Genomic DNA, 24,669 nt, shown 5'->3' on the forward strand with positions numbered 1-24,669 from the left:
TTACGCTTTCTTCTGCTGCCTCCCCACCTAACCCAGACGGTACCAGCCTTTGCAATTTCGCAGATCAAACCTCGCCGACCACGTGTTTGCCAAAAGTTGCCTCTTGCCTGTATTGCCCTTTTGCGCGTAGCCCCCTGCAAGTTCCTCCGCCTCCCTCACGGGCCCTTCGCCGGAGCTTGCCATATGAATGGTCAAACCCCGATGGGGCTCGCCGCCGCCGCAGCCGCAGCAGTGAGGCCGTGCAGCCGGCGCCTCCTCTCGTCCGCCTCCACCGCGACGTCAAAGACGGCGGCGGGCACCGCGACCCCGCTCTTCCCCAGATTGCCCCACCCGCACCACCCCCCGTGCGGCCGGCGCCTCCCCTTCCTGGTATCTGCGGCGTCGCAGTCGCAGGCCTCGCAGACCGGCCCGGATGCCCCGCCCACCCACATCCCCTCCGACCCCCGCGCCGCCGTTTCCGGCAACCTCCCCTTCTTCGACCGCGTCCTCTTCCCGGACTCGTTCCCGCTTGAGACCCCGGCCGCCAAGGAGGACGAGGACGCGGCGGCGGCCCATGCCGATGAGGCGGTGGCGCCGGCGCCTCCCGTGAGGGAGGAGACGGAGACTGAGAGGGAGGCATGGAGGCTGCTGCGGAGGGCGGTCGTCAGCTACTGCGGCGAGCCAGTGGGGACGGTGGCGGCGGAGGACCCCGAGTGCACGGAGACGCTCAACTACGACCAGGTCTTCATCAGGGACTTCGTGCCCTCTGCACTCGCCTTCCTCATGCGCGGCGAGACCGAGATCGTCCGCAATTTCCTTCTCCATACTCTCCAGCTTCAGGTGAGCGTCTCTCGGCCGATTCCGATCCTGCTTAGTTCCTCGTCTGGTCAAATTTAAAATTCCAAAAGAATTGAGTGCTATCTGAGAACTAGTGGTGTTAATGGCGTGCACGTCAGGTTTTTCTGTGAGTTGTGGGAAGAGCACACCGAATTTTGCATCGCCAGGAGATACTTGAGGATTTTTTTTACTATCATTTCGGGTCGTTTATTTATCTGTATGAGCGAAAATTGCCATTATTTTATCGGAATGTGTACAAGCGTGTGGGTATTTAGGTCTGAAATTGATTTCTATACAGATTTCTTTTCTGTGGGTGATGTAGAGATAAGATTTCTATTTTGCCGTGTAATTATGTCGCTTTCGTATAATAGTGCGGTGAAGTAGACAGGGTCTTGTGTTGTAGCCTATTCGGTGAGCTTTCACCCTTCAAATAAGTATCAGATTTCACCACAAGATCTCAGTACTGCTTTACATGCCAGTAAATTGCAGAACACTGAGAATCTGAGTTGAATAAATAAAATTAGATAGCAGGTGCAGTTAAGGTTTGATGGTAAAAGTCTGAGATGAACAGTTACTACTAAATTATCCTTTAGCAATTCTGCTGACTAGCAATATGTTAGTTCTGTAAATAGAGAGTGTTTGTAATTGCACTGTTCTTGTTGAACTAGATAGATGGCTGAAACCAATACCAAAATGATGACAGGAACATGAAACATTTTTCTCTGAAGATTCTGAAAGTTGATTCAAATGTATTAAGACCATGTAATGATACTTCTCTTGATCTATACCACCAAGTAGTAACACTTATAATTACTATTAAACTGAATAAAAGAGAATTTTGTGGTTCCTGAACTCCTCTCTGTTTGCCTGTTTATATGAGTTTTTGAGCTGGCTTTAATAATTGCTCTCTTTTTTATGATTAGAGCTGGGAGAAAACTGTTGACTGTTACAGCCCTGGGCAAGGATTGATGCCAGCCAGCTTCAAGATTAGGACCGTACCACTTGATGAGAACAATGAAGGATTTGAGGAGGTCTTGGACCCGGATTTTGGTGAGGCAGCTATCGGCCGTGTAGCTCCTGTCGATTCTGGTATGTATCTAGTGCCACATAAGCAGCATATAAGACTTTGCTTTCAAATTATTGTTATCATGCATCTTCATTCTGCTATTTTAACCCCATTTATTTGTTGGCAGGACTGTGGTGGATTATTTTGCTGAGAGCTTACTGCAAGATTACAGGGGACAATGATTTGCTAGAAAGAGTTGATGTGCAGACGGGAATTCAACTGATACTGAGTTTGTGTTTGTCTGATGGGTTCGACATGTTCCCAACTTTACTAGTTACAGATGGATCATGCATGATAGACAGGAGGATGGGAATACATGGACATCCTCTTGAAATCCAAGTAAGTAGAACCTAATTGTTTATGGCTCGATTGATTAGATCCTGAAATAATGGTGTAGAATGTTATTCACTAATACAAAAAAATGCAGCCATGTAGGAACCAATTCTTTTCTTCTTTGCAGGACTAGTTTGATTTGACAAAAGAAAAAGGCTTAGCTAGCAGGACTAGTTTAATTTGACAAAAGAAAAAAAACTTAGCTATTCTTGTTTTTCAAACCTAGATCTTTTTGGCATATCAGCTAAAGATCTGTACTTACGAAATCTTTCCTGTTACTCAGGCTTTGTTCTACTCTGCTTTACGATGCTCACGAGAAATGCTTGTTGTGAATGATGGGTCAAAAAACCTCATCCGTGCCGTTAACAACAGGCTCAGTGCATTGTCCTTTCACATAAGAGAATACTACTGGGTTGACATGAAGAAGATAAATGAGATATACAGATACAAGACAGAAGAATACTCCCATGATGCAACTAACAAATTCAACATTTACCCTGAGCAAATCCCTTCCTGGCTTGTTGACTGGATTCCTGAGAAAGGAGGTTACCTTATTGGGAATCTGCAGCCAGCTCACATGGATTTTAGGTTCTTCTCTCTTGGCAACCTTTGGGCCATAGCATCATCTCTAACTACTCCAAAACAAGCTGAGGGAATTCTTAGCCTTATTGAAGAAAAGTGGGATGATCTTGTAGCAAATATGCCCCTCAAGATATGCTATCCTGCAATGGAAGATGATGAATGGCGCATTATTACTGGCAGTGATCCTAAGAACACGTAAGCATCCTGTTGAATCAATCTTTGTCTTCCTGCATCTCTTGGTTTGTGATATTTCCGTTTTGTGGGTCTCTATTTATTTTTTAAGATTAAAGTTCTCTTTCTTAAACATCGCATCAGTTGTTGACATCTAGCCATTCCGTGCATGTGCAGCCCATGGTCATATCATAATGGTGGATCTTGGCCAACCCTGTTGTGGCAGGTACGTAGATACCACTGCAATGTTTTCAAATTTCTTGCTCCTTTTCATGCTTGTAGATCATTGATGACTAATCCTTGTTTCTGTTTACAGTTCACATTGGCGTGCATAAAAATGGGCAGACCAGAATTGGCTCGGAAGGCCATTGCTGTGGCTGAGGACAGACTCTCAGACGACAAGTGGCCGGAGTACTATGATACCCGGTCTGGAAGGTTCATTGGGAAGCAATCACGATCTTATCAGACATGGACTATTGCTGGTTTTCTGACTTCAAAGATGTTGCTGGAGAACCCAGAGCTGGCTTCTATTCTGACCTGCGATGAGGACCTTGAGCTGCTTGAAGGCTGTGCTTGTTGCCTGTCTAAGAAGAGGGCTAGGTGCTCACGCCGTGTGGCCAAGTCACATGCTGGGTAAAACCGCAAAGCTCATGCTGTTCCTTCTGCCGTGGATGCACGATGTATGCTACTGTTAGGATTAACCCTGAGACGGAGAGACTCTTCACATGTACATTAGTATAGGTTATGTTAGATATCCATCCATTCATTTCCTCAGTGGCCGCTCGATCTTTTTTGCTGAGCTGCCACTGATGGGAACTACCCTGGGTGACACCAGTGGTCGAAAGAAGAGAGCAAAACATATTCAGAGTTTGTGCTCTCATGTACACAGAAAAAGGAAATCTGTTCTTGTTATTCGATCCACAAGCTGCCCCCCTTTTTTTGGGGGGTGCTGTTGAAGCCCTAACTTTATCTCTTGTCAGTTCTAAAAATAGTGTGTTGTAATGCTTGCAAACGGTGACACTGTATTCCACTCGTTTCATGAACTAGAGTGCTATGGATACACATTTATTCTATTGGATTATGGTTGGAATTGGCATACGTTGTATGTTTGGTTGGTATAATGTGTTGTTTGTGGTCGCCTGGTTGGCGAATATGACACTGCTGTTGTGACTGACGAGTGACGAATCTGACTCAAAGCTGTTGCTAACTCGTCGAATCCTCGTCATGGCACGCCCCGCCAAACCTAACTGCTGAAAATATAACCCAGAAGGAGGTATCTGAGAGATGAGATATCTTTTAAACATTCAAGCCTACTCAAACTGATATCATCAGTTCGTCACTACGTTTTCACTAACCATAACCTGAAACTGAGTTGTGTTCTTTCACAACCAAAGCGGCATAGGGCGCAAAGCATTTCCCGAGGGAGACAGGATCTTACGGCCACAAAATAGCCGAAGCGAACTTGTAGATGGAATGAACAGCCGCACATTCTTAAACTACACCATAAACTAGGTGTAGGCATCGTACAAATTCACTGTGTTTACATAAAGCTCTGGATAAGGTTCACAACTGCTAACTTAAAATGATCATAACCAGAATGTATTAACATGAAGTTTCATCAACGGGGAGATGAATTTCCTTTTACTAATTTAACTTAAACTAGTTAGAACTAGTGAGCTTCAATCCCTGCATTCTTAAGCCCAAAATCCACCCTTCTGTTGCTTACCCTACATCGATATATATAGCACATACTAGGAATTAGTAAAACAGGTCATGGTTCAGGATGAAATTAGCTCAGAGACGTGTGGATTATGGAGTAAGAGTACGTAGATGCTTACAATGCAACATTGTACGTAGATGCTTACAAGACAACGTTATCGGTCATGACGTACTCCCTCCGTTTCAAATTATAGATTATTTTAATTTTTCTAGATTCATAAATATTATTATGAATCTAGATATAGCGTATGTCTAGATGCATAATAATATGCACGAACCTAGAAAAGTCAAAACGACCTACAATTTGGAACGAAGGGAGTACTAATGAAGATTTCAAGATAAAAATTGTAGCTGAAGCTTTCTATATTTACACATCTACACTGCTAGGATGTTACTCAATTATAAATTTGATTTCCACAATTTCCCAGATCAAACATGCACAGCATCAAAATCACTGAAACAGAATAAGAAGAATGTAAAATGGAATCACCCTTGGTAAAAAGCAATTAACAAATTTTAACAAGAAATCAGAATGCAGGTGCTCGATGACCCTGACGTGGTTACTAACAAGTGGGTCTGCTTGCGAAGCAGTTCCAGTGTGACCACACGCCCGTTATGCAAATGCTAGCACTTTTAAACATAAAGATTAAACAACGACATAATAGTTCCATTATTAGCTGCTTCGTTAATTTTTATCCATCAAGGACCTGTTTGGTTCCTCTTGCTAAACTTTAGTGGCTAAAAGTTGCTAAATTTTAGCAAAAACTATTTGGATACTCTTGCTAAAAGGCATTTAATGAGCTGTAAAAAAACTTATTTACCATTATTAAAGGTGCGCAGGAGGGGGGAGACAAGCAATAAATGAGGGGTATAGGTTGTCCAGCCCACCTTTTAGCAAGTTTTAGCAACCAAAAACTTGCTAAAGTGCTAAACTTTAGCAACTCAACTTTAGCAAGTTTTAGCAAAGGTGTGGCGGTTTAAAGTTTAGCAAGGTGGAACCAAACATCCCCTAACTCTACGGATTTCACTGCAAGGTCCGGAGAGAAACAAAGAGGCAAAGATGGAAGACAAGGTGAATCCAACCCAAAAGTTTGAGCACTGCATGCATAGTTAGTGCACATGACTTTGTAGTTTTTCGAGGTAGAATCGAAGTTTATCAAAATCTAAAATGAGTGGGGCATATGCCCCACTAGAATCCTCTTTGGGTCGGTTCCTGGTTGAAGACAGGAGAGTAAATTCTCCATTAGAGTTGAACATGCAAGTGTCACTACCCACCTACGATAATGGATCGACACGAGGAGATGTGCATGACACATGAAGCTTCGGCTGGACCTATTGTTCTCAGACAATAAATGTGGAATGAGTGAATAGTGAGAGCTCATATCACCCATTTGTAGCGTCTTAGTTAGGGATGAAAATGGATTGGATACATATGAATGTATATGGATTGGATTCAGACACGGATAATGTTAGATGTGTCTGATATAGATACGAACGAATAGTTATGGTTAATAGGTACTAACTGAATGAGTTACACATATATTTTCTCGAATATTGAGTAAAAGCAACAAATACATATGATTATCCGTTGCTTCACAGTTTGCATTTTTATATTAATTCAAAATTATTGAAAGAAATTATAACTCAAACTTCTCCCAAATTTAAAGACAAAAGTTGGAATAACTTAAGCATTTACATTTTTATGGTTTATTGAAAAAATCCATTTTACTATCCTCACAAGTTCACTTTATCCGGTTAATCCATGAACAAAATTAAGGCTCATTTCACTCCCTCCAAACTATTTGAGTTGGTCCAATCTACCCTCTAGTGAGATTTATCTATTTTGTTTCTATATATCTTGGTTTTCAAGGAAACTTATAATTAACATGGTACCCTATGTTAGAAAAATACATTATGAATTTTTCACAATTACTTTTCATGCAATTGTATCTGTATGATCAACTTTACCATTTGTCGTTGTCAAGATTAGCGGATCAAGACTATGGCTAGTAAATTTCTTTTATGCGCGTAAGGCTTCGGATGGTGGCGTGAGAGGACACGAGGTTAGACTGGTTCGGGCAAGGAAAGCCCTACGTCCAGTATGAGGAGCTGCTTGTGTTACCCACGCAAGGTTTGTAGTAGGGGGTACAAACGGGCGAGAGAGGGAGCCGATCCCAAGTCTCTTGGGTGTGCACTGATGCTCATGAGGTGAGTGTGTGGGTTCTGTTCGCTTGAGACCCCCCCGATCTCAGAGCCCCTGGTTCTCTTTTTATAGCGCAAGGAGGGCTCAGGGTTACAGGTGAGCCGGGTGTCTGGAGAAGTAAAAGAGATAAGATAAATAAAATAGAATACAAGGAGAAGGACCAAGTCCCCGGGTCATCGCCTTCTGCCCCGGCCTTCGTCCCCTGTCAGCGTGGCCATCGGAGGAGGGCGGCTGTCGTCGGATCCGGTCGACGATCCTCCGGACGACCGTCGCCGCCGAGCATGATGATGGTGTTCGGCCGTGGCAACTATGCATGTTGGGGGAGACGGCTGACCCCTGTTGTCCTGCTTACGGCCCGTGGAACACGGACGTCGCGTCCCTGTCGCCGGATAGGCCGAGCACGAGAACGAGCGGCGCTCCCTTCTGTGCCGGGCGGCGCATGCAATGAGTGCCCTATGGCGAATCAGGGGGAGCCGCGGCCACTGTAGCCTGTGCGGTCATGGCTACAGTGTTCCGTCCGGGTACTTGTGGCGGGTCACGTCGAGGGGCGTGGGCGCCTTTTTGCGCGCTAGAGCCGCGACGCATTTATGGCAAGATCGGTAGGGTGCCCAAGAGATCCGCGCCCTCGTCTGCCGGTCTGCGCCCGAGGCGGACCCTTGTCTTGTGGGCCCGGATGAGTCCGACCCCCTACGCCCGGGGTCGGGCGAGGCGGAGCCTTGCGGTGAGGGGTCGGGCGCACCCGACCCTGGGACCGTGGGTCGGGCGAGGCGGAGTTTTGCCAGCGAGGGGTCGGGCGTGTCCGACCCTGGGGCCCTGGGTCGGGCGAGACGGAGTGGGATGCTTCCTACCCATGCCGGGTCGGCAGTGGTCGTCATTACCGCAGGTGGGCCTGGGCCTTCATGATTGTTGTTTTAAGGGGCATAAGGAGGTCGTTAATATTTCCCCCCCAATAGTAGCCTCCGAGCCTGTGGTGGAGTGAGGATGCTCCTTCAAAGGTTGCTTTCGTCGTTCGTCGGGGATCTCTACTCGCTCTGCAAGCTACAGTTGATCAGGGATAGGGAGTGTTGTGCGTTCGGCTTGGCCGGGGAGTTTGATCAGGCGAGGTGTCCTGTGGATGACTTGGCGCGGGGGGATTCCTTATTGTTCCGTAGGGCACCCCCGCCTTGAGACCTCAAATCGTGACCACACGCGTGGTCATCGGTTGCGATGCTAGCCCCCGAGCCCCCGCGCGTTGTGGGAGACCGGTCGGGAGGCTAGATCGACTTTTGATCGTTACCCCTTAAGCGTCCGTTCGCTGAGACAGAGGGGGTGAGCCGTGCCATGCTATCCTCGCCGGACAAACCGTGGTGCTCGTTGAGCTGCGAACGGATCGATTCGAGTGGGGTCCCGGTCCCCGTTCGGGGGGGTCCGGCTCGGGCCAAGCTGGTGGTGTACCCTAGATTCCGGCCGGCCAGTTCATATAGTTCCCGAGTCCGTTCGATCGGATCCGGGGGCTCGTTGCCTTTCTTCGGGGAAAAACCATGAACTTTGATGCCGGTCCGGACTCGAACGTGAGGTCGGGACGCCCTAGGCTGTCACGTGCCCGGGTGACGGCCGCTAGCGGACCCGTCCCTTCTCACCCCTCGCTCGGGGATATCCTAGGATGACTGTTGAACCCGTAGTGGGCCAGCCTTCAAACCCCTGGACCGTAATGGGCCGTAGGGGCGTTTTCAGCCCCGTATCCCTTTTTTACCTATTGGTGGGCCTTGGGCCGAATGTGGAGGAGGTTGTGCGCATGCGTTCTCTGGGAGGCAAAGTGGCGGAAGGTGCCGGCCCGCGAAATGAGGGAGGGGGAGATGTTTTCCTGCAGTAGATCGTGCGCACGGATTCCGAAAAAGGTGGGCGTGACGGGGTATACCTGGCACTGCATTAATTGCGACAAGACCGTCCCTTTTGCTTCCCACGCGCTCGCCTATAAGATGGGGGGTCTGCCTCACCGGTTCCGCCCGCACCTGCTCTCGAACCTTTTCGCCTTCTCGCGCGCCATTTGCCTTCTTGTGCGCCATTCGCCTTCCTTCGCCTAGCGCAGTAGCTTCTCTCACCCTTCGCCATCGAACCTTTCTCCCCTTAGCGATGGAGTCCTGGAGGCGCTCGAGCTTCGGTACCTCACACGCCGATGACCTCATGAGGAAAGGCCTCCTCTGCGAGAGGACCGAGAGGGACGAATGGTAGTTCCCCGAGAGGGAAGATGTGTCGAGTCCACCTGGTGGCTACGTCATTTCGTTTGCGCACTTCCACGAGAGGGGGTTCGTGACCCCGCTGAGCTGCTTCTTCCATGGGTTGCTGCACTACTACGGGCTCGAGCTGCAACATCTCAATCCCAATGGGATCCAACACATCACGGCGTTCGTCGTGCTATGCGAGGAGTCCTGGGTATCGAGCCCAACTTCTCGCTCGAGAAGTAATTCTTCGCGGTCAGCCTGTACTAGAGGACCGATAGGGTGCACCGCCATCCACCTCTGCAAGAACCGCACCAAGGAATATATGGCGATGAAGACCGCGGCGTCCCACAAGGGGTGGCACCAGCAGTGGTTCTACGTGAAGAACTACTCCGATTCCCCTTGCCGGCGTTCACCAGCCGCGTCATCGAAGCGGCGCCGGAGCTGTGGTCGTACGGTCCGGTCGAGAAGGAGAAGAAGCGGATCACCGGTCTGCTTCAGGCCATCAAGCGCCTAAAGGAAAAAGGTCTGACCGGGGCTGGAGTCATCGGGGCATACCACGCTCAAAGGGTGGCGCCGCTGATGCTCCGGGTTCGCTTGCTTGCCGACATGGTTCCCAGCGCGCCGACCCAGGGCACCATCCTTGCGACGGGCGCGCTTGCTGACACTGAGATCCGGCAGCGAGTTCGGGAGGCGTTGGACGACAAGGACGCCAATTACCCGATGCCCGGTCACCCTCCGATGCGCCCGGACGAGAATTTCGTCAAGCTGGTGAGGACTTCGCGCTTTCGTCCTTCTCTCCTGCATTTCTTGGTTCGTCGCTCTGACGCTGAGTTCTCGTGTCTGCAGGGCCACATGACCCGGGTCGTGGACTCGCGCCCGCTGGTGTTGGAGGACGCAGAGCAGCGGCAGCAGAACCGCCTCCTCGCCGAGAAGCAGAAGAGGCGTAAGGACAAAGAGACGGCGTGGAAGAAGAAGAAGACTGCCAAGGAGCTCCAACGGCGGCGGTGGGGCAAGGTCATGTCGGACGACGACGACGACGACGACGATGAGGATGAGGAGGAGGAAGATGAGGAGGAGGAAGAGGAGGACGGCGAGGGGTCAGCGCGGGGTGCACCTCGGGAGTTGACGGAGCCGACCCCCGACCCTCTGCCTGCGTCACGCGAGCAGAGGAGGAGCGGCAAGCGGCCGCTGCCGGATGCCCCGGGGTCGGCGTCGAGCTTGGAGGCGAAACACGCGCGTCGTCCTCGCGCTGGCGGGGTGTAAGTGGAAATTCCTCGCGCACCTTGTTCCTTTCCCGGCATCGAGCCATTTTTGATGATGTTGTTGTTATTTCACAGCGCCGCCCCTCGGGACTTCGTCCCGCCGCTGGCACCGAAGAAGGCGCTACGGGTGTCGTCCACCTCCGCGGAGCGAGCCGCGACCCCGCCGGCGGCAAGCGGCGGCATCACCGGGGAGACCGCGGGGCCTACCGCGGAGGCGGCCTCTGTGGCGGCGACCGGAGTAAGGGTGTCGCAGTCGGGCACGGGGCAGGGTCCGATCCCTGCTCCGCCTTCTGCCTCCACGGTCGACCCGGCGGGACAAGGTGTTGTCCCTGGGGTTCCTCCGGCCGGCGAGGTGATAGACCTCAACGACGGTGCGGAGGAAGAGCCTGCGGGGGAGGCGTCGGCCGCGGAGGGGGCTCCGATGGCGACGTGGGAGATGGCGGCGGCGGAGATGGGGGCAGTTGCCTCAGTAGCCGCGACAGAGACGGCGGCGGCGGTGGAGGAGGGAAAGTCCGCCCCCGCGGCCGTGACGGGGACAACGGCGGCGGTGGAGGCGGGGACACCTGCCCCAGGGGCCGCGACGGAGACGGCGGCGGCGGCGGAGGCGGGGACGCCTACCCCGGCGGCCGCGATGGAGGCGGGGACACATGCCCCAGCAGCCGCGACGGAGGCGCTGGCGGCGGCGGGAACTGGAACGCCCGCTCTGGCAGCCGCGATGGAGACGGTGGCGGCGGCGGCGGAGAGAGCAGGACGCACGTCGGCGTCGACGACGGCTGTTGCGACTTCGACAGAGATAGCGACGCATGTGCCGGGGTCGTCGATGAGGCTGGCGGCGTCGAGGGCGGTGGCGCCTGCCCCGGCGGCGGCGTCGGGGACGGCGGCGCTAGGGTCGGCCAGAGCAGCTTCAACCCTTGTCCAGGTTAATCCCGTCCCCAAGGTGTGGGGTGGGCCTACCCTGCGCTGGAGGTCCCGTGAGGACCCTCAGAGGCCCCTCTTCATGCTGGATGATGCCGAGGAGTGGGGTAAGTGGCAGATGGTGTAGGGCGGGCTTGCAAATGGGGGAGCTAGATGGCGTCGTCGTCCCCGGTGGCCAGGTACGGTGTTCTCCCCGGTGGTTATTTTCCTCTCGTTTCTTCGTTACTGAGCATAAATTGCTTTGTAGGCCCTCTAGGAATGCAGCCGGGGGAAGTCCGATTTCCTCCGGCTCGAGCGGGGGCTCTGGGATCGCTTCTCCATGGAGAGGCTGCGGACTGGGGAGCTAACCGCGTAGCTTGCTGCCGCTCAGCAGGTCATCACCGACCTACGCAGGCGTGAGCAGGCGGCGCGGGAGGACGCGTGGTGGGCGGAGGATAAGTTCCAGGTCGTCGTCGAGAAGGCTCACCTCGATCTCGAGGAGTTGTAGGCCGCTGTCGAGAAGGCCAGCCATGATGCCGAGGAGCTCGCACGGCTGAAGGGAGACCACGAAGCCCTTCAGAAAATCATCGAGCGTATCCGGCGTGAGCGACAGAAGGCTTGGCAGAAGCGGGACTCCGAGGTGATCCGGAAGGCTGAGGCCGAGAAGGTGGTGGCGGACCTTGGGGCGGAGATGAGTCAGCTCCATGTGCAAGTGCAGGGGCTTCAAACCGCCGTGACCCAGGGGCTCGACCGGGAGCGTCAGCTGAAGGCTCAATCTGAGTATAAGGCTCTTCTCGTTCCTTTGTTTTTGCGGTGTTGCGGTGGTTTCTAACTTTGCAGACTTTTCTGGACGGGCCTCATAGACGACCTCGCCCGGCTGAGGGAGATCCTTGATGTGGAGTGCGCTGAGCACGGCAATCTGCGGGACGTAGTCCGCGTTGTCTGCGATGGCCTTGGTGTGGTCCAGGGGGAGGGGACGAGCTCGTTGGCGGCTCGTGTCCCTGGGGCGTACCGGTGGGCCTGTGAGATCGCTCGGGAGGCGCTCCACGTCGGCGTGAGGCGGGCCTTTGGCGTCTTCAGCTCCTAATATTCCGGCATCAACTTCGCCGGGATGAGCGGGGGGTACGCCTTCGGCTACTCCAAGGCCGAGCTGGACGAGATCGACGCGTCGGTGCTCAACCCAGCGGAGGCCTTGGAGAAGCTTCTGGAGGATGAGGCCATCTCGCCGGAGGACCCGGGGATGAGTTAGCTGTATCGGGCTTAGATGCCCCAGAATATGTAAATATGTTAGTTAACTTTGAACTTGCTTTCATGATGGCCGCAGAGGCCTTTCCTATAATTTGTCAAAAAAAAATTTCGATCCTCTTTCTGTTTTTTGGGTTTGGAAAGTTTAGAGTGCGGGTCGGGCGCGTTAGTAAGCGCTGATGAGCGAAGGCACCGTAGCCACTGGGACGTAGGTTTTTCCGCAGTCCGATCAGTCTTGCTTGAGCGTCGTTCGTGCACTCTTTCCCTTTCACGTCCAAACATTTTGAGAAGAGAGTCGGTTCGGAGAAATGGTGTTTTGAGAAGATGTCAAGTGACTTGGGCTGGAGCCCCTGATAGCCCCCGAGGGATATGTGACCTTGGGGCAGAGCCAGGGTCGGATATTCCTAAGCCTAGGACGAAATCGAACAAAATCGATTCAAAACTACCCCTTTCCGTGAATTAAACGGTTACAGAAGTATGTACGTACAAACTTGGAAACAATAACTAAGGGTAGAAGCATCTTAGCTGCTCTATATTCCAAGCGTTGGTGAAGATTTGCCCGTCGGGGGTCGCTAGCTTGTACGTGCCTGGCCGCAGTACTTGCGCGACGATGAAGGGATCTTCCCATAGAGGGGTCAGCTTGTGCCGGCCTCTGTTGTCCTGGATGAGGCGAAGCACCAAGTCGCCGACGTTGAAGGCTCGGCCTCGTACCTTGCGGCTGTGGTATCGTCGTAAGGCATGCTGGTACTTGGCCGAGTGGAGCAGGTCCACATCGCGTGCTTTGTCGAGTTGGTCTTGCGCATCCTCGAGCGATGCTTGGTTCCCTTGTTTGTCGTATGCCTTGACCCTCGGCGACCCGTACTCTAGGTCAATGGGAAGGATTGCCTCGGACCCGTAGACCATGAAGAACGGGGTGAAGCCAGTCGTCCTACTGGGAGTTGTCCTCAAACTCCATAGGACTGCGGGGAGCTCCACGACCCACCGGCCGCCGAACTTTTTGAGGCGGTCGAAGATCCATGACTTGAGACCCTAGAGTATCATGCCATTGGCCCACTCGACCTGCCCATTCGTGCGGTGGTGTGCCATGGCCGACCAGTCCACTCGGATGTGGTGGTCATTGCAGAACTTGAGGAACTTCTTCCCGGTGAACTGCGTGCCGTTGTCCGTGATGATGGAGTTGGGGACTCCGAAGTGATGGGTGATGTCAGTGAAGAATTGCTTTGCCTGCTTGGATTTGATCTGCGTGATGGGCCGCGCCTCGATCCACTTTGAGAACTTGTCGACGGCGACAAGTAAGTGGGTGAAGCTCCCGGGTGCTTTTTTGAAGGGTCCGACAAGGTCCAGTCCCCGGACCGGAATGGCCACGTGATGGGGATGGTCTGGAGCGCCTGTGCGGGCAGATGGGATCGACGCGCGAAGAATTGGCACCCCTCGTGTGCACCACGTGGGTGGCGTCGGCTACTGCCGTCGGCCAGTAGAAGCCTTGTCGGAAGGCGTTACCGACGAGGGTTCTTGGCGCGGCGTGGTGACCGCAGGCCCCAGCGTGGATGTCCTGTATCAACACCTTTCGCTGCTCAATCGGGATGCAGGGCTGGAGGATGCCGGTGTGACTCCGCTTGTATAGCTCTTGGTCGATGATGACGAAGGATTGGCGTGACGTGCGATCCTGTGTGCCTCCGTCTTGTTCGTTGGGAGTGTCTCGTGGATGAGGTAGTCGAGGTATGGGGCTCTCCAGTTAGGTGGGGTGTCGGGCCCCTCTGTTGGGTTTGCGTCGATCTCCATGAGTTCGGGGTCGGAGGGATCGGCCTCTGGGTCCAGGACAGATGGAGAGTCACCAACCTTTCCAGGGTCGGCGTCCGAGCCTGGGACAGGTGGCACGTTGCCGACTTCTCCCAGGTCGGCGCCCAAGTCTGGGGTAGGTGGCGCGTCGCCGACCCTTCCCGGCTCCTTGTAACGGATCGAGGGCTTGTTTTGGTCGCTTACGAAGACGCCATCGGGGACGGGCTTTCGGCCGGATGCCGCCTTTGCCAGTTTGTTAGCTGCCTCGTTGAAACACCTTGCGACGTGGTTGAGCTCTAGTCCATCGAACTTGTCTTCGAGCTTGCGGACTTTGTTGTAGTACGCCTCTAGCTTGGGGTCGTGGCAGCTCCATTCCTTCATGACTTGTTCGACGACTAGCTTAGAGTCGCCTCGGATGTCCAGCTGCCGGATGCTCAGATCGATGGCGATGCGAAGCCCGTTGAGGAGAGCCTCGTACTTAGCGACATTGTTAGATGCATGAAAATGGAGGCGGATCATGTATCTCATGCGCACGCCGAGAGGAGAGACGAAGACCAGACCCGCTCCGGCACGAGCCTTTATCAATGACCCATCGAAGTACATCGTCCAGTACTCCTGCTTCTCTGGCTCCGATTGCGTCTGGATCTCCGTTCACTCCGCAACAAAGTCGGTGAGCACTTGGGACTTGATGGCTGTATGGGGGGCGTAGGTGATGCCCTGGTCCATGAGCTCGAGTGCCCACTTCGCGATCCGTCCCGTGGCATCCTTATTCCGGATCACTTCGCTGAGGGGGAACGACGAAACGACCGTCACTGGGTGGGAGATAAAGTAGTGGCGCAACTTCCTCTTCGTGATGAGGATGGCGTAGATGAGCTTCTGGATCTGCGGGTAGCGAGCCTTGGACTCGGACAAGACCTTGCTGATGAAGTATACTGGACGCTGCACCTTGAGGGCGTGTCCCTCCTCTTCTCGCTCCACTACCAGAGCCGCACTAACCACCTGGGTGGTCGCCGTGATGTAGAGTAGGAGTGGCTCCCCATCGGTCGGCGGGACCAGGATCGGGGCCTTCTTCAGGAGGTTCTTGAGCCGGTCAAGTGCCTCCTGGGCCTCGGTGGTCCACACAAAGCGGTCGGTCTTCTTCAGGAGTCGGTAGAGAGGGAGCCCCCGTTCGCCGAGGTGCGAGATGAAGCGGCTCAGGGCTGCCAGGCATCCCGTGACGCGCTGAACTCCCTTTATGTTTCGGATCGGCCCCATGTCGCTGATGGCTGCTATTTTCTCCGGATTGGCTTCGATGCCACGCACGGAGACGATGAAACCCAGCAGCATGCCTCTCGGAACCCCAAAAATGCACTTTTCAGGGTTGAGCTTGATGCGCTTGTCTCTCAGTCTTTCGAAGGCTAGTTCGAGGTCGAGGATGAGTTGGTCGCCCTTCTTGGACTTGACTACGATGTCATCTACGTAGGCCTCAACGGTTCGCCCGATGAGGTCCCCGAAACACATAAGCATGCATTGCTGGAACGTAGCCCCCGCGTTTTTGAGGCCGAATGGCATCTTAACGTAGCAATAGGGGCCGAAGGGGGTGATGAAAGAGGTCGCGAGCTGGTCGGACTCTTTCATCGCGATTTGATGGTAGCCGGAATACGCGTCAAGGAAGCTAAGGGTTTCGCACCCTGCGGTTGAGTCGACTATCTGATCTATACATGGCAAAGGAAATGGATCCTTTGGACACGCCTTGTTGAGACCGGTATAATCAACACACATCCTCCATTTCCCATTCTTTTTTTGTACAAGAATAGGATTAGCTAGCCACTCAGGGTGGTACACACTTCCTTGATGAATCCGGCCACCAAAAGCTTCTGGAGCTCCTCGCCGATGGCCTTGCGCCTCTCCTCGTCAAAGCATCGGAAGCCTTGCTTCACTGGTTTGGAGCTGGCCTTGATGTTTAAGGAGTGCTTGGCGACTTCCCTCGGGATGCCGGGCATGTCCGAGGATTTCCACGTGAAAACGTCGCTGTTCCTGCGGAGGAAGTCGACGAGCGCGCTTTCCTATTTGGGAGATAGGGTAGCACCTATTCGTACGGTCCTGCCATCAGAACTACTGGGGTCGAGTGGGACCTCCTTGATGCCTTCGGTGGCCTCAAAGGAGGTGTCGGACTGCTTGGAGTCGAGTGGGTCCTCGACGCTTTCCGCGAGCTGGACCGCGGGATCCTCCGCGCAGGTGATGGCTACGGCATACTCGTAGCACTCTACATCGCACTCGTACACCTTCTGGAAAGACGTGCCGATGGTGATGACCCCGTTGGTTCCCGACAGCTTGAGCTTGAGGTAGGTGTAGTTGGGGATGGCCATGAACCTAGTGTAGCATGGCCGTCCCAAGATGGCGTGGTAGGTTCCGCGGAAACCCACCACCTCGAAGGTGAGGGTCTCCTTCATGTAATTCGAAGGAGTCCCAAAAGTGACGGGCAGATCGATCTGCCCGAGAGGCATCACCCATTTACCCGGCACGATGCCGTGGAATGGCGCCTCGCTGGAGCGGAGGCGGGAGCGGTCGATCCCCATGGCATTGAGAGTCTCGGCGTAGAGGATGTTGAGGCCGCTGCCTCCGTCCATGAGCACCTTGGTGAGGTGCGTTGTGCCGACGATGGGGTCGACGACGAGCGGGTAGCGTCCTGGCTGCAGGACACGCCGGGTGGTCGGACCGGTCGAAGGTGATGGCGGATCCCGACCAGTCGAGGAAAGTCGGTGTAGCGGATTCGGCCCCGTAGACCTCGCGGCGCTCCAACTTCCGGCGACGCCTGGAGTCGTAAGCCGCCGGCCCGCCGAAGATCATGAAGCAGCTATCCACGTTGGAGAAGCCGTCTTCCTTCCCTTCGCCATCCTTCTTCTCCTCCTCGAGCTTCTGCCTCCGGTCACCCTTCACTGGGTTGCCTACAAAATACCTCTTCATGAGGTTGCAATCCTTGTAGGCGTGTTTAGCGGGGAATTCGTGGTTCAGGCACGGTCCCTTGAGCAGCTTATCGAAGAAGCTGGGGGTCCCCTCTGGGGGCGGCTATCCCCGCTTGCGCTCAGCAACGGCCACGAGGGGGGCCTCGCGCCGTTGCTTGTTCTTCTTCTTTTGCTGGCGGTTGGAGGTGCCCTCGTTGGCGTCCACCTCCCACTTCGCCTTGCCCTTGGAACGATCGAAGATCGCCCCGACGGCCTCTTCGCCCGAGGTGAAGCTGGTGGCGATGTTGAGGAGCTCCTCCGTGGTCCACGGGCCCCTGCGTCCCAGCTCGTGGAGCAGGGGTCGGCAAGAGGTTCCTGCCAGGAATGCTCCGATGATGTCGGCGTCCACGACATTGGAGAGCTCGGTGCGCTTCCTGGAGAAATGCCGGATGTAGTCCTGGAGGGACTCGTCCGCCCCTGGCGGTGGCTCCAGAGATCCTAGGAATTTCCAGGGCGCATGTACGTCCCCTGGAAGTTTCCCACGAAGATCTCCTTCATGTTGTTCCAGTTACGGATCCAACCCGAGGGGATGTGTTCCAGCCAGGCTCGCGCCGAGTCGGTCAGAAACAGAGGGAGATTGTGAATGATGAACAGGTCATCATCCGCCCCACCGGCCTGACATGCAAGCATGTAGTCGCTGAGCCAAAGCCCGGGGTTCGTCTCCCCGGAGTACTTGGCCACGTTCGTGGACTGCCTGAAGCGCACCGGGAACAGCGTGTTCAGGATGCGTGCGGAGAAGGTCCTGGGCCCCGCTGGGTCGGGGCTCGGGCTATGATCTTCTTCGCTGTCGTAGCGGCCACCACGGTGGATGTGATAGCCGCGGTCCACTCCATCTTCTTTGTCCGCGCGGGAGCGTCTCCGCACGTCCAAAGTGTCGCGGGCGTCACGAACGGGACCAACGTGCCGGTGGACAGACTAAGCTCCGCCTCCTACGGGCGGCGGCGTCCGTCGCGCGGGCGCGGCTCGATTCCCGGGGGGAGGCTGGTAGACAGACACCCCACGCCTCTCGGGAGGCGCAGTGGGCGCTACCCTGCTGGCATTGTGCCTGCGTCGTCGGGACGCGGTGCTCTCCGCCTGCTGGACGGCGGCGCACTCGAGTAGGTTGCGCACCTCTTGGTGCGCCTGGTGCTCCTCGGGCGTCACCGGCTCGGGGAGGCGTCGGAGCAGGGCCGCCACTACGGCGATGTTCTGGCTGGCGTGGGCGAAAAGCTGAGGGCGATCTTCGTCTGTGCAAATGCGCCGTTGGACATCGCGCGCCCGTTGTCGTGCCCCGCCTTCGTTGCGGGGCGCTCGACTTCCTGGTGGGACGCCGCGCGCGCCTTCGGCAGTCATGGCCATACCGGGACCCTGGCAAGGGCCCCAGTCGTGGCTGCGACGTGCGGCGGGGGAGGGCGCTGCCTCCCTGCGGTGCCATCGTCGTTGGACCCCTCGGAGTGCACGTCGGCCATGAAGCACTTGCGCGAGGGGTGGTGACTCCCGTTGTCAGAGCCGGCGTTGGAGGTTGTCCTCGCCACACCCATGAGCTCGTTGCTCGTGGGTGGCACGGTCATGGACCGCGCCAGGAGGCGACCGTGGGTCGCCGTGGCATTGCGTAGCCCGAAGGACCACTCCTCCGTTGGGGGCCCCGTGGCGCGCACCCGGCCGCTCACCACTATCCCAGAGGCGGAGCCAAAGATGACGGGGCGAGCGGGCAGGACAAGGAGAGGGATCAGCTCGATTCCCTCCCCCGTGGCGAGGAAATCCAAGCTCCCGAAGTGGATAAGGGAGCCCAGAGCGAAGATGGCATCTTGGCTGGCCATCTGAAGACGGTGATGTACGCACAAAGGTCCCCTACCTGGTGCGCCAACTGTCGTTGTCAAGATTAGCGGATCAAGACTACGGCTAGTAAATTTGTTTTATGCGTAAGGCTTCGGATGGTGGCATGAGAGGACACGGGGTTAGACTGGTTCGGGCAAGGAAAGCCCTACATCCAGTATGAGGAGCTGCTCGTGTTACCCACTCAAGGTTTGTAGTAGGGGTTACAAACGGGCGAGAGAGGGAGCCGGTCCCAAGTCTCTTGGGTGTGCACTGATGCTGGTGAGGTGAGTGTGTGGGTTCTGTTCTCTTGAGACCCCCCGGTCTCGGGGCACCTAGTTCTCCTTTTATAGCGCAAGGAGGGCTCAGAGTTATAGGTGAGCCGGGTGTCTGGAGAAGTAAAAGAGATAAGCTAAGTAAAATGGAATACAAGGAGAAGGACCAAGTCGCTGGGTCGCCGACTTCTGCCCCAGCTTTCGTCTCCTGTCAGCGTGGCCATCGAAGGAGGACGGCTGTCGCCGGATCCTGTCGACGATCCTCCGGACGACCGTCGCCCCCGAGCATGATGATGGTGTTCGGCCGTGGCAACTATGCACGTTTTGGGAGACGGCTGACCCCTGTTGTCCTGCTTACGGCCCGTGGAACACGGACGTCGCGTCCCTGTCGCCGGATAGGCCGAGCACGAGAACGGGCGGCACTCCCTCCTTTGCTGGGCAGCGCATGCAATGAGTGCCCTATGGTGAATCAGGGGGAGCCGCGGCACTGTAGCCTGTGCGGTCGTAACTACAGTGTTCCGCCCGGGTACTTGTGGCGGGTCACGTCGAGGGGCGCGGGCGCCTTTCTGCGCGCCAGAGCCACGACGCATTTATGGCAAGATCGGTGGGGGGCCCACGAGATCCGCGCCCTCGTCTCCCGGTCTGCGCCCGAGGCGGACCCTTGTATTGTGGGCCCGGATGAGTCCGACCCCCTACGCCCGGGGTCGGGCGAGGCGGAGCCTTGCGGCGAGGGGTCGGGCGCACCCGACCCTGGGACTGTGGGTCGGGCGAGGCGGAGTTTTGCCAGCGAGGGGTCGGGCGTGTCCGACCTCAGGGCTCTGGGTCGGGCGAGACGGAGTGGGATGCTCCCTGCCCATGCCGGGTTGGCAGTGGTCGTCATTACCGCAGGTGGGTCTGGGCCTTCATTATTGTTGTTTTAAGGGGCATATGGAGGTTGTTAATATTTCCCCCCAACACCATTTAAATGTTCTTAACCTATGAAAATAACTATGAAAAATTCTTGATGTATTTTTCCAACATAAGGTATCATGTTCTCTATCCACACAAAATTTGTACTTAAAACTTAACTTGTACATGAAGAAATAAAAAAAATACAGATTTTATTAGAGGGTACATTGGACCAACCAAAATGGTTCAGGGGAACCAATCCTAAATTTTATTCAAGGGGTTAGATGAACAAAGTTATCTATTTAGTGTTTCTTCCCTAAAATGATCAAATTAGGAGGGTGGCCTCATGCAACATTTAGATAGGATATTTGCAACACATGTTTGAACCAATAGAACCAAACTAGATCCACATTTATAATAACCAAAGAAAAATAGATCAATCGGCTAAAGTCATACACTTGTCTACTTTAGATGTAACATACAACCATTTTTGCAACAAATTTGATTAGAGTATTAGATTTCAATGCTACATCCAAAAACTACCGCACAAAAATAATATACTTGCAACATCAGAAAGTAATGTGAGAAACATGAGAAGTTATCATCCAAAAATTGCAACATCCAAAAATATTTTTACCCTAAAAATGTACTATGGCGAACTCTAACCGTAGCAAGCTGTAATTACCTCGTAGAGGTCTCTGTCTCATAGGATCAATGAGTTGTGGAAGCACCAAGTCGACTAAAGGTCTGTCCATCTTACGGTGCATCCACAGCTTCCCCTTTTGTCCCATTTCAGAATGGTAGCTTCACCAAGTCGACTAATTGTAGCTTCCAATGGTGCATCCACGGCTTTGATCAGTAGATCCAGCAGCACCAGAAAGTAGCACCTCTTTTGTCCCATTTCCGGATCTACCACTGGAAGGTACATGATAATGGTTAAGATGGTAACGTTCTCTACTCATGCTAATTTGGTTGGCATGGCATTGGCAACATTCTCACCCTACTATTCTCTACCTATTTCCAAAGAGAGGACCGTTTTCTTCCATCCTTTGACTTTTGGTCAGTCATGTGTCATTGACAGGTGGGTCCGGTGTTACTTCCCCTAATTCTAATAGTTCCAACGGTAAAATAACAGCCAATCCAGCTTTGCATCTACTCCAGATCATCTTTGACAAATCGACAAATCCTAATGACCCAAGAAAATTGGGGAAACCACTTTTGCGGTCAATATATAGATGGTCTGCTGCCGTGCAGCTCCGCTCTCGACAACAACGAGCGAGAACTGGCCAATTGAGATGCGCACGCACAACAAAGATAAAGAAAACATCAAGAAAACGACTTGTCTCGCAAAGAAGTGACAGGGAGGTATTGCTATTGCCCGTGCCATCTTGAAGAATACTGCTATCTTGCTACTGGCTGAAGCTACAAGTGCAGTAGACATCCTATACACCCACAGTGTTAGGCGACATGAGAGGCGACTCGGGTGGCCACTCTAACGGCAGCTCCCTCCGGTGATCTCTCCCCGGGATCTTCCTTCCTCATCGTTCTGATTTTCTATCATTGGAGCTTCTCCATGGATCAACAATGCTCCTCCCTACTGGATCTCCAACCGAATCCAGTTAACAAGATGGATTTCTCTCCGGGACACGCTTTCTAGAAATAGGTTCTGGAATCTTTTGGTAAATCAGTCCATCACCGCTCCTCCTCCCCTAATGGATCTTTCGTGCTTTTGGCCACCTTTCGAAGATTCACCTTCCGTCTAACAAAGGAATCAATTGTTCTAGCTTTGCAATCTTGTCTTGGTGGATCTGCCGCAGGTTTTCATGTATCCTATGTCAGTGATTGTCACTTTCGCTTTTCTATCTCTTGCAAATCAATGGGTTTTATGGTTTACAATTTACGTCGATTCATTGTTTCCTCTTTTGATGTTTACTTTCATCTCTAGAATAATGGGGTTGCCTATCGTGAATCCGATAAACGTCGCTGGGAAGAGGAACAAGTGAAGGAATGGACTTATGTTCTTTCCAAGAAAAAACAACGACGGGAATGCCAGGCTGCTAAAATCTGGGTTCGACTTTCTTCTTCTAGACGTGTTCATTTTGCGTCAAAGCTGGTTCAAGATTCTCCTGCTTCAAAGTTCAGCCCCCCTGCTCAACCGATTTTGGTCAATTTCAGTGCGTTTTGTTCTTCTATGATGCCGGATGCAATTCCTTCTTCTTTCAAGCCTATCATCTTCGGCTCTGATAATTCAAGAAGTCAAGTTTATTGTGGCGGAACCGCCTTAATTAACTTAGCTAAAGCACAAATAAGTCGCCTGACACGCGGTCTTATGCTTTAACCAAGTTAACTCAGCAATCCGTCGGATTTCATCCGATAAAATCACTACACAGGGCCGAGAAAGCAGAGCTCACACGAAGGTGAGTGGTTCTAGAGAATACAACAGATCATCCAAAATTAAACAAATACATTAATTTTTCAACTCAGGTTCGAAATTCAACAAAGTTTTATAGAGCTCTCAAGCAGCGGAAAAAGATAAACCATCGTAAGCTAGCGCCGGGGGTCGGATGTCACGATCAGGCTGACCATGACATCATTGGTCCCTGTCCTCGCCGTCCGAGGAGGGATCCCACTCGACCGTCCAACTAGGAGGAAGCTGGGGAGGCCAAGTACCAACAACAGCAAACTCAGGAGCTTCAACATCACCTGAAAGATGTGCCACAAGCAAGGCTGAGCAACTATGCTCAACAAGACTTAACCGACCGGTGGGAACTACTCCACCAACTTCTAGACATGCAAGGCTTTTTGGCTGAGGGGTTTGTTTTGCTAAAAGCGACTACAGTAGGTCCTTACTTTCAATATTTTAGCTTCCGGTTCTAAGTTCATTACCAAACTAAGTCAGCAGCTATACTAAACAAGCAAAAGTTCCCAAGCAAATTATGACAAGAAAACATATTACATCATCATCAAGTTCCATTCTTACTCAGTGTAGCATAGCGATCAAGCAGTCCCAAACTGTGAGAGGCAGACGAATCGATTCGAATTTCTTAACCATGCATGGCGAACCTAATCTCACGACATCCGCGTACCAAAAAGGGTCGCTTCCCTTGTCGGCCGTCCCCCTTCAATCTCCTAACCCGTGTCGAGCCCACTTCTCTTGGTACAAGGCTCCACAGACCCAACCTCTGCTGTTCTATGACCGCGCTTGCCACCACATGCGGCCGCAAGGGAACTTCATTTCAGAGACAGTGGATCGAACCGCTCACGTCCTGGTTCAATCAGGTACTAGGCTTCCCCATCCCATACTAGGTATGAGATTAGTACTTTCAAATACTTGATCACGAACACCAACAGCTTCCGACCTTAAACCAATTTCATGTAGATAGACGGGGCAATCCACCGACCACCAAAATAGTTCACAGAGCCCTGCCCCGTCCATCATCCTTATAGTTGTAACAAAAAGGAGAGCAAGCAACTCCTATAACTCGCGAGTGATAGGGAATCACTCGACTTTTACCGAGTCCTGTTAAGCACTGCAACTACTCGGCCTATCATACTAGTGTTCAGATCAAAGGGAACTAAGTCATGCATCTATGGTTCCAAACAACTCCTGAATGTAAATGCACATACATACAATAGAAGGCATGCGCAAGTTTAGAAAGACTGGGTTATGCTCCAGGGCTTGCCTTCGAGCGGGGTGGAAGAAAGCTGATCTTTGACGCTCTCGGGCTCAGCTCCTGCAGGCGGCAGCTCGGCTACAACTCCGTCTTCTAGCACCGGGTGCAGCTCGTACGTGCCGTCAGCGAGGTTTAGCTCTACATGAAATGCAAATTCAAGGGGGTCAGACACTTAGACGGTGATTTCAACAACACTTGCAAGGATTTAGCCCAAAAACTGTAGCAAAACTACAGGAAAAAGTGAAAAACCCACTTTATTGGATTCTACTCAGAACGAGGATTCCAACCCAAGTGATTTCACATTTTTTTTTGATTTTTCCTCAATTTAAGATGGAATTTCCAAGCTTCTGTTGATTTAGAACAAGATAAAAGAGTCGGGTCGGGAAAAACTTGTGATCTGACCCTTAGACCTAAGGAATAACTGTACCGGGGTCCTCAGACTTAACACAGAGAAGTCCCCAAAATTTTACACAGATACCCTTGGTCAAAAGAAAAAGACACAACCGAGCCCTCGGGCGAGGCGGACAGGGGTCGGGTGGAATAGGTAGGGTCGGGCGAGACGGATAGGGGTCAGACTACTGACGAAGTCTTGGGGTCGGAAAGAAGCAAGCTCAGGAGGAACGACGAAAGGCGTTATGTTTCGGGCGGCGGTGAGGTCCGGCGGTGCTCCTGCGGTGGTGGTGCTTCTTGTGGACAACAAGCAAGCTCTTAGCACTGCATGAAGGAAAGCGAAGCGGCTGGTGAGGGTGGCAAGGCATGGTGTTGGGCAGAAGGGGGAGCTCC

General features: G+C 53.1%; 1 protein-coding gene across 1 annotated transcript; it reads left to right on the forward strand.

Annotated features, from left to right (window-relative positions):
• On the forward strand, positions 1-3,932 carry LOC117857440 (neutral/alkaline invertase 1, mitochondrial). The gene is made up of 6 exons (XM_034740096.2): positions 1-819; positions 1,740-1,905; positions 2,010-2,221; positions 2,499-2,992; positions 3,146-3,194; positions 3,285-3,932. The coding sequence occupies exons 1-6, from the start codon at positions 184-186 to the stop codon at positions 3,603-3,605; spliced, it is 1,878 nt and encodes a 625-aa protein (XP_034595987.1). The 5' UTR covers positions 1-183; the 3' UTR covers positions 3,606-3,932.
• Positions 3,933-24,669: the final 20,737 nt, after the last annotated feature.

Source organism: Setaria viridis, chromosome 5, assembly GCF_005286985.2.
Source record: "Setaria viridis chromosome 5, Setaria_viridis_v4.0, whole genome shotgun sequence".
Taxonomy (NCBI): domain Eukaryota; kingdom Viridiplantae; phylum Streptophyta; class Magnoliopsida; order Poales; family Poaceae; genus Setaria; species Setaria viridis.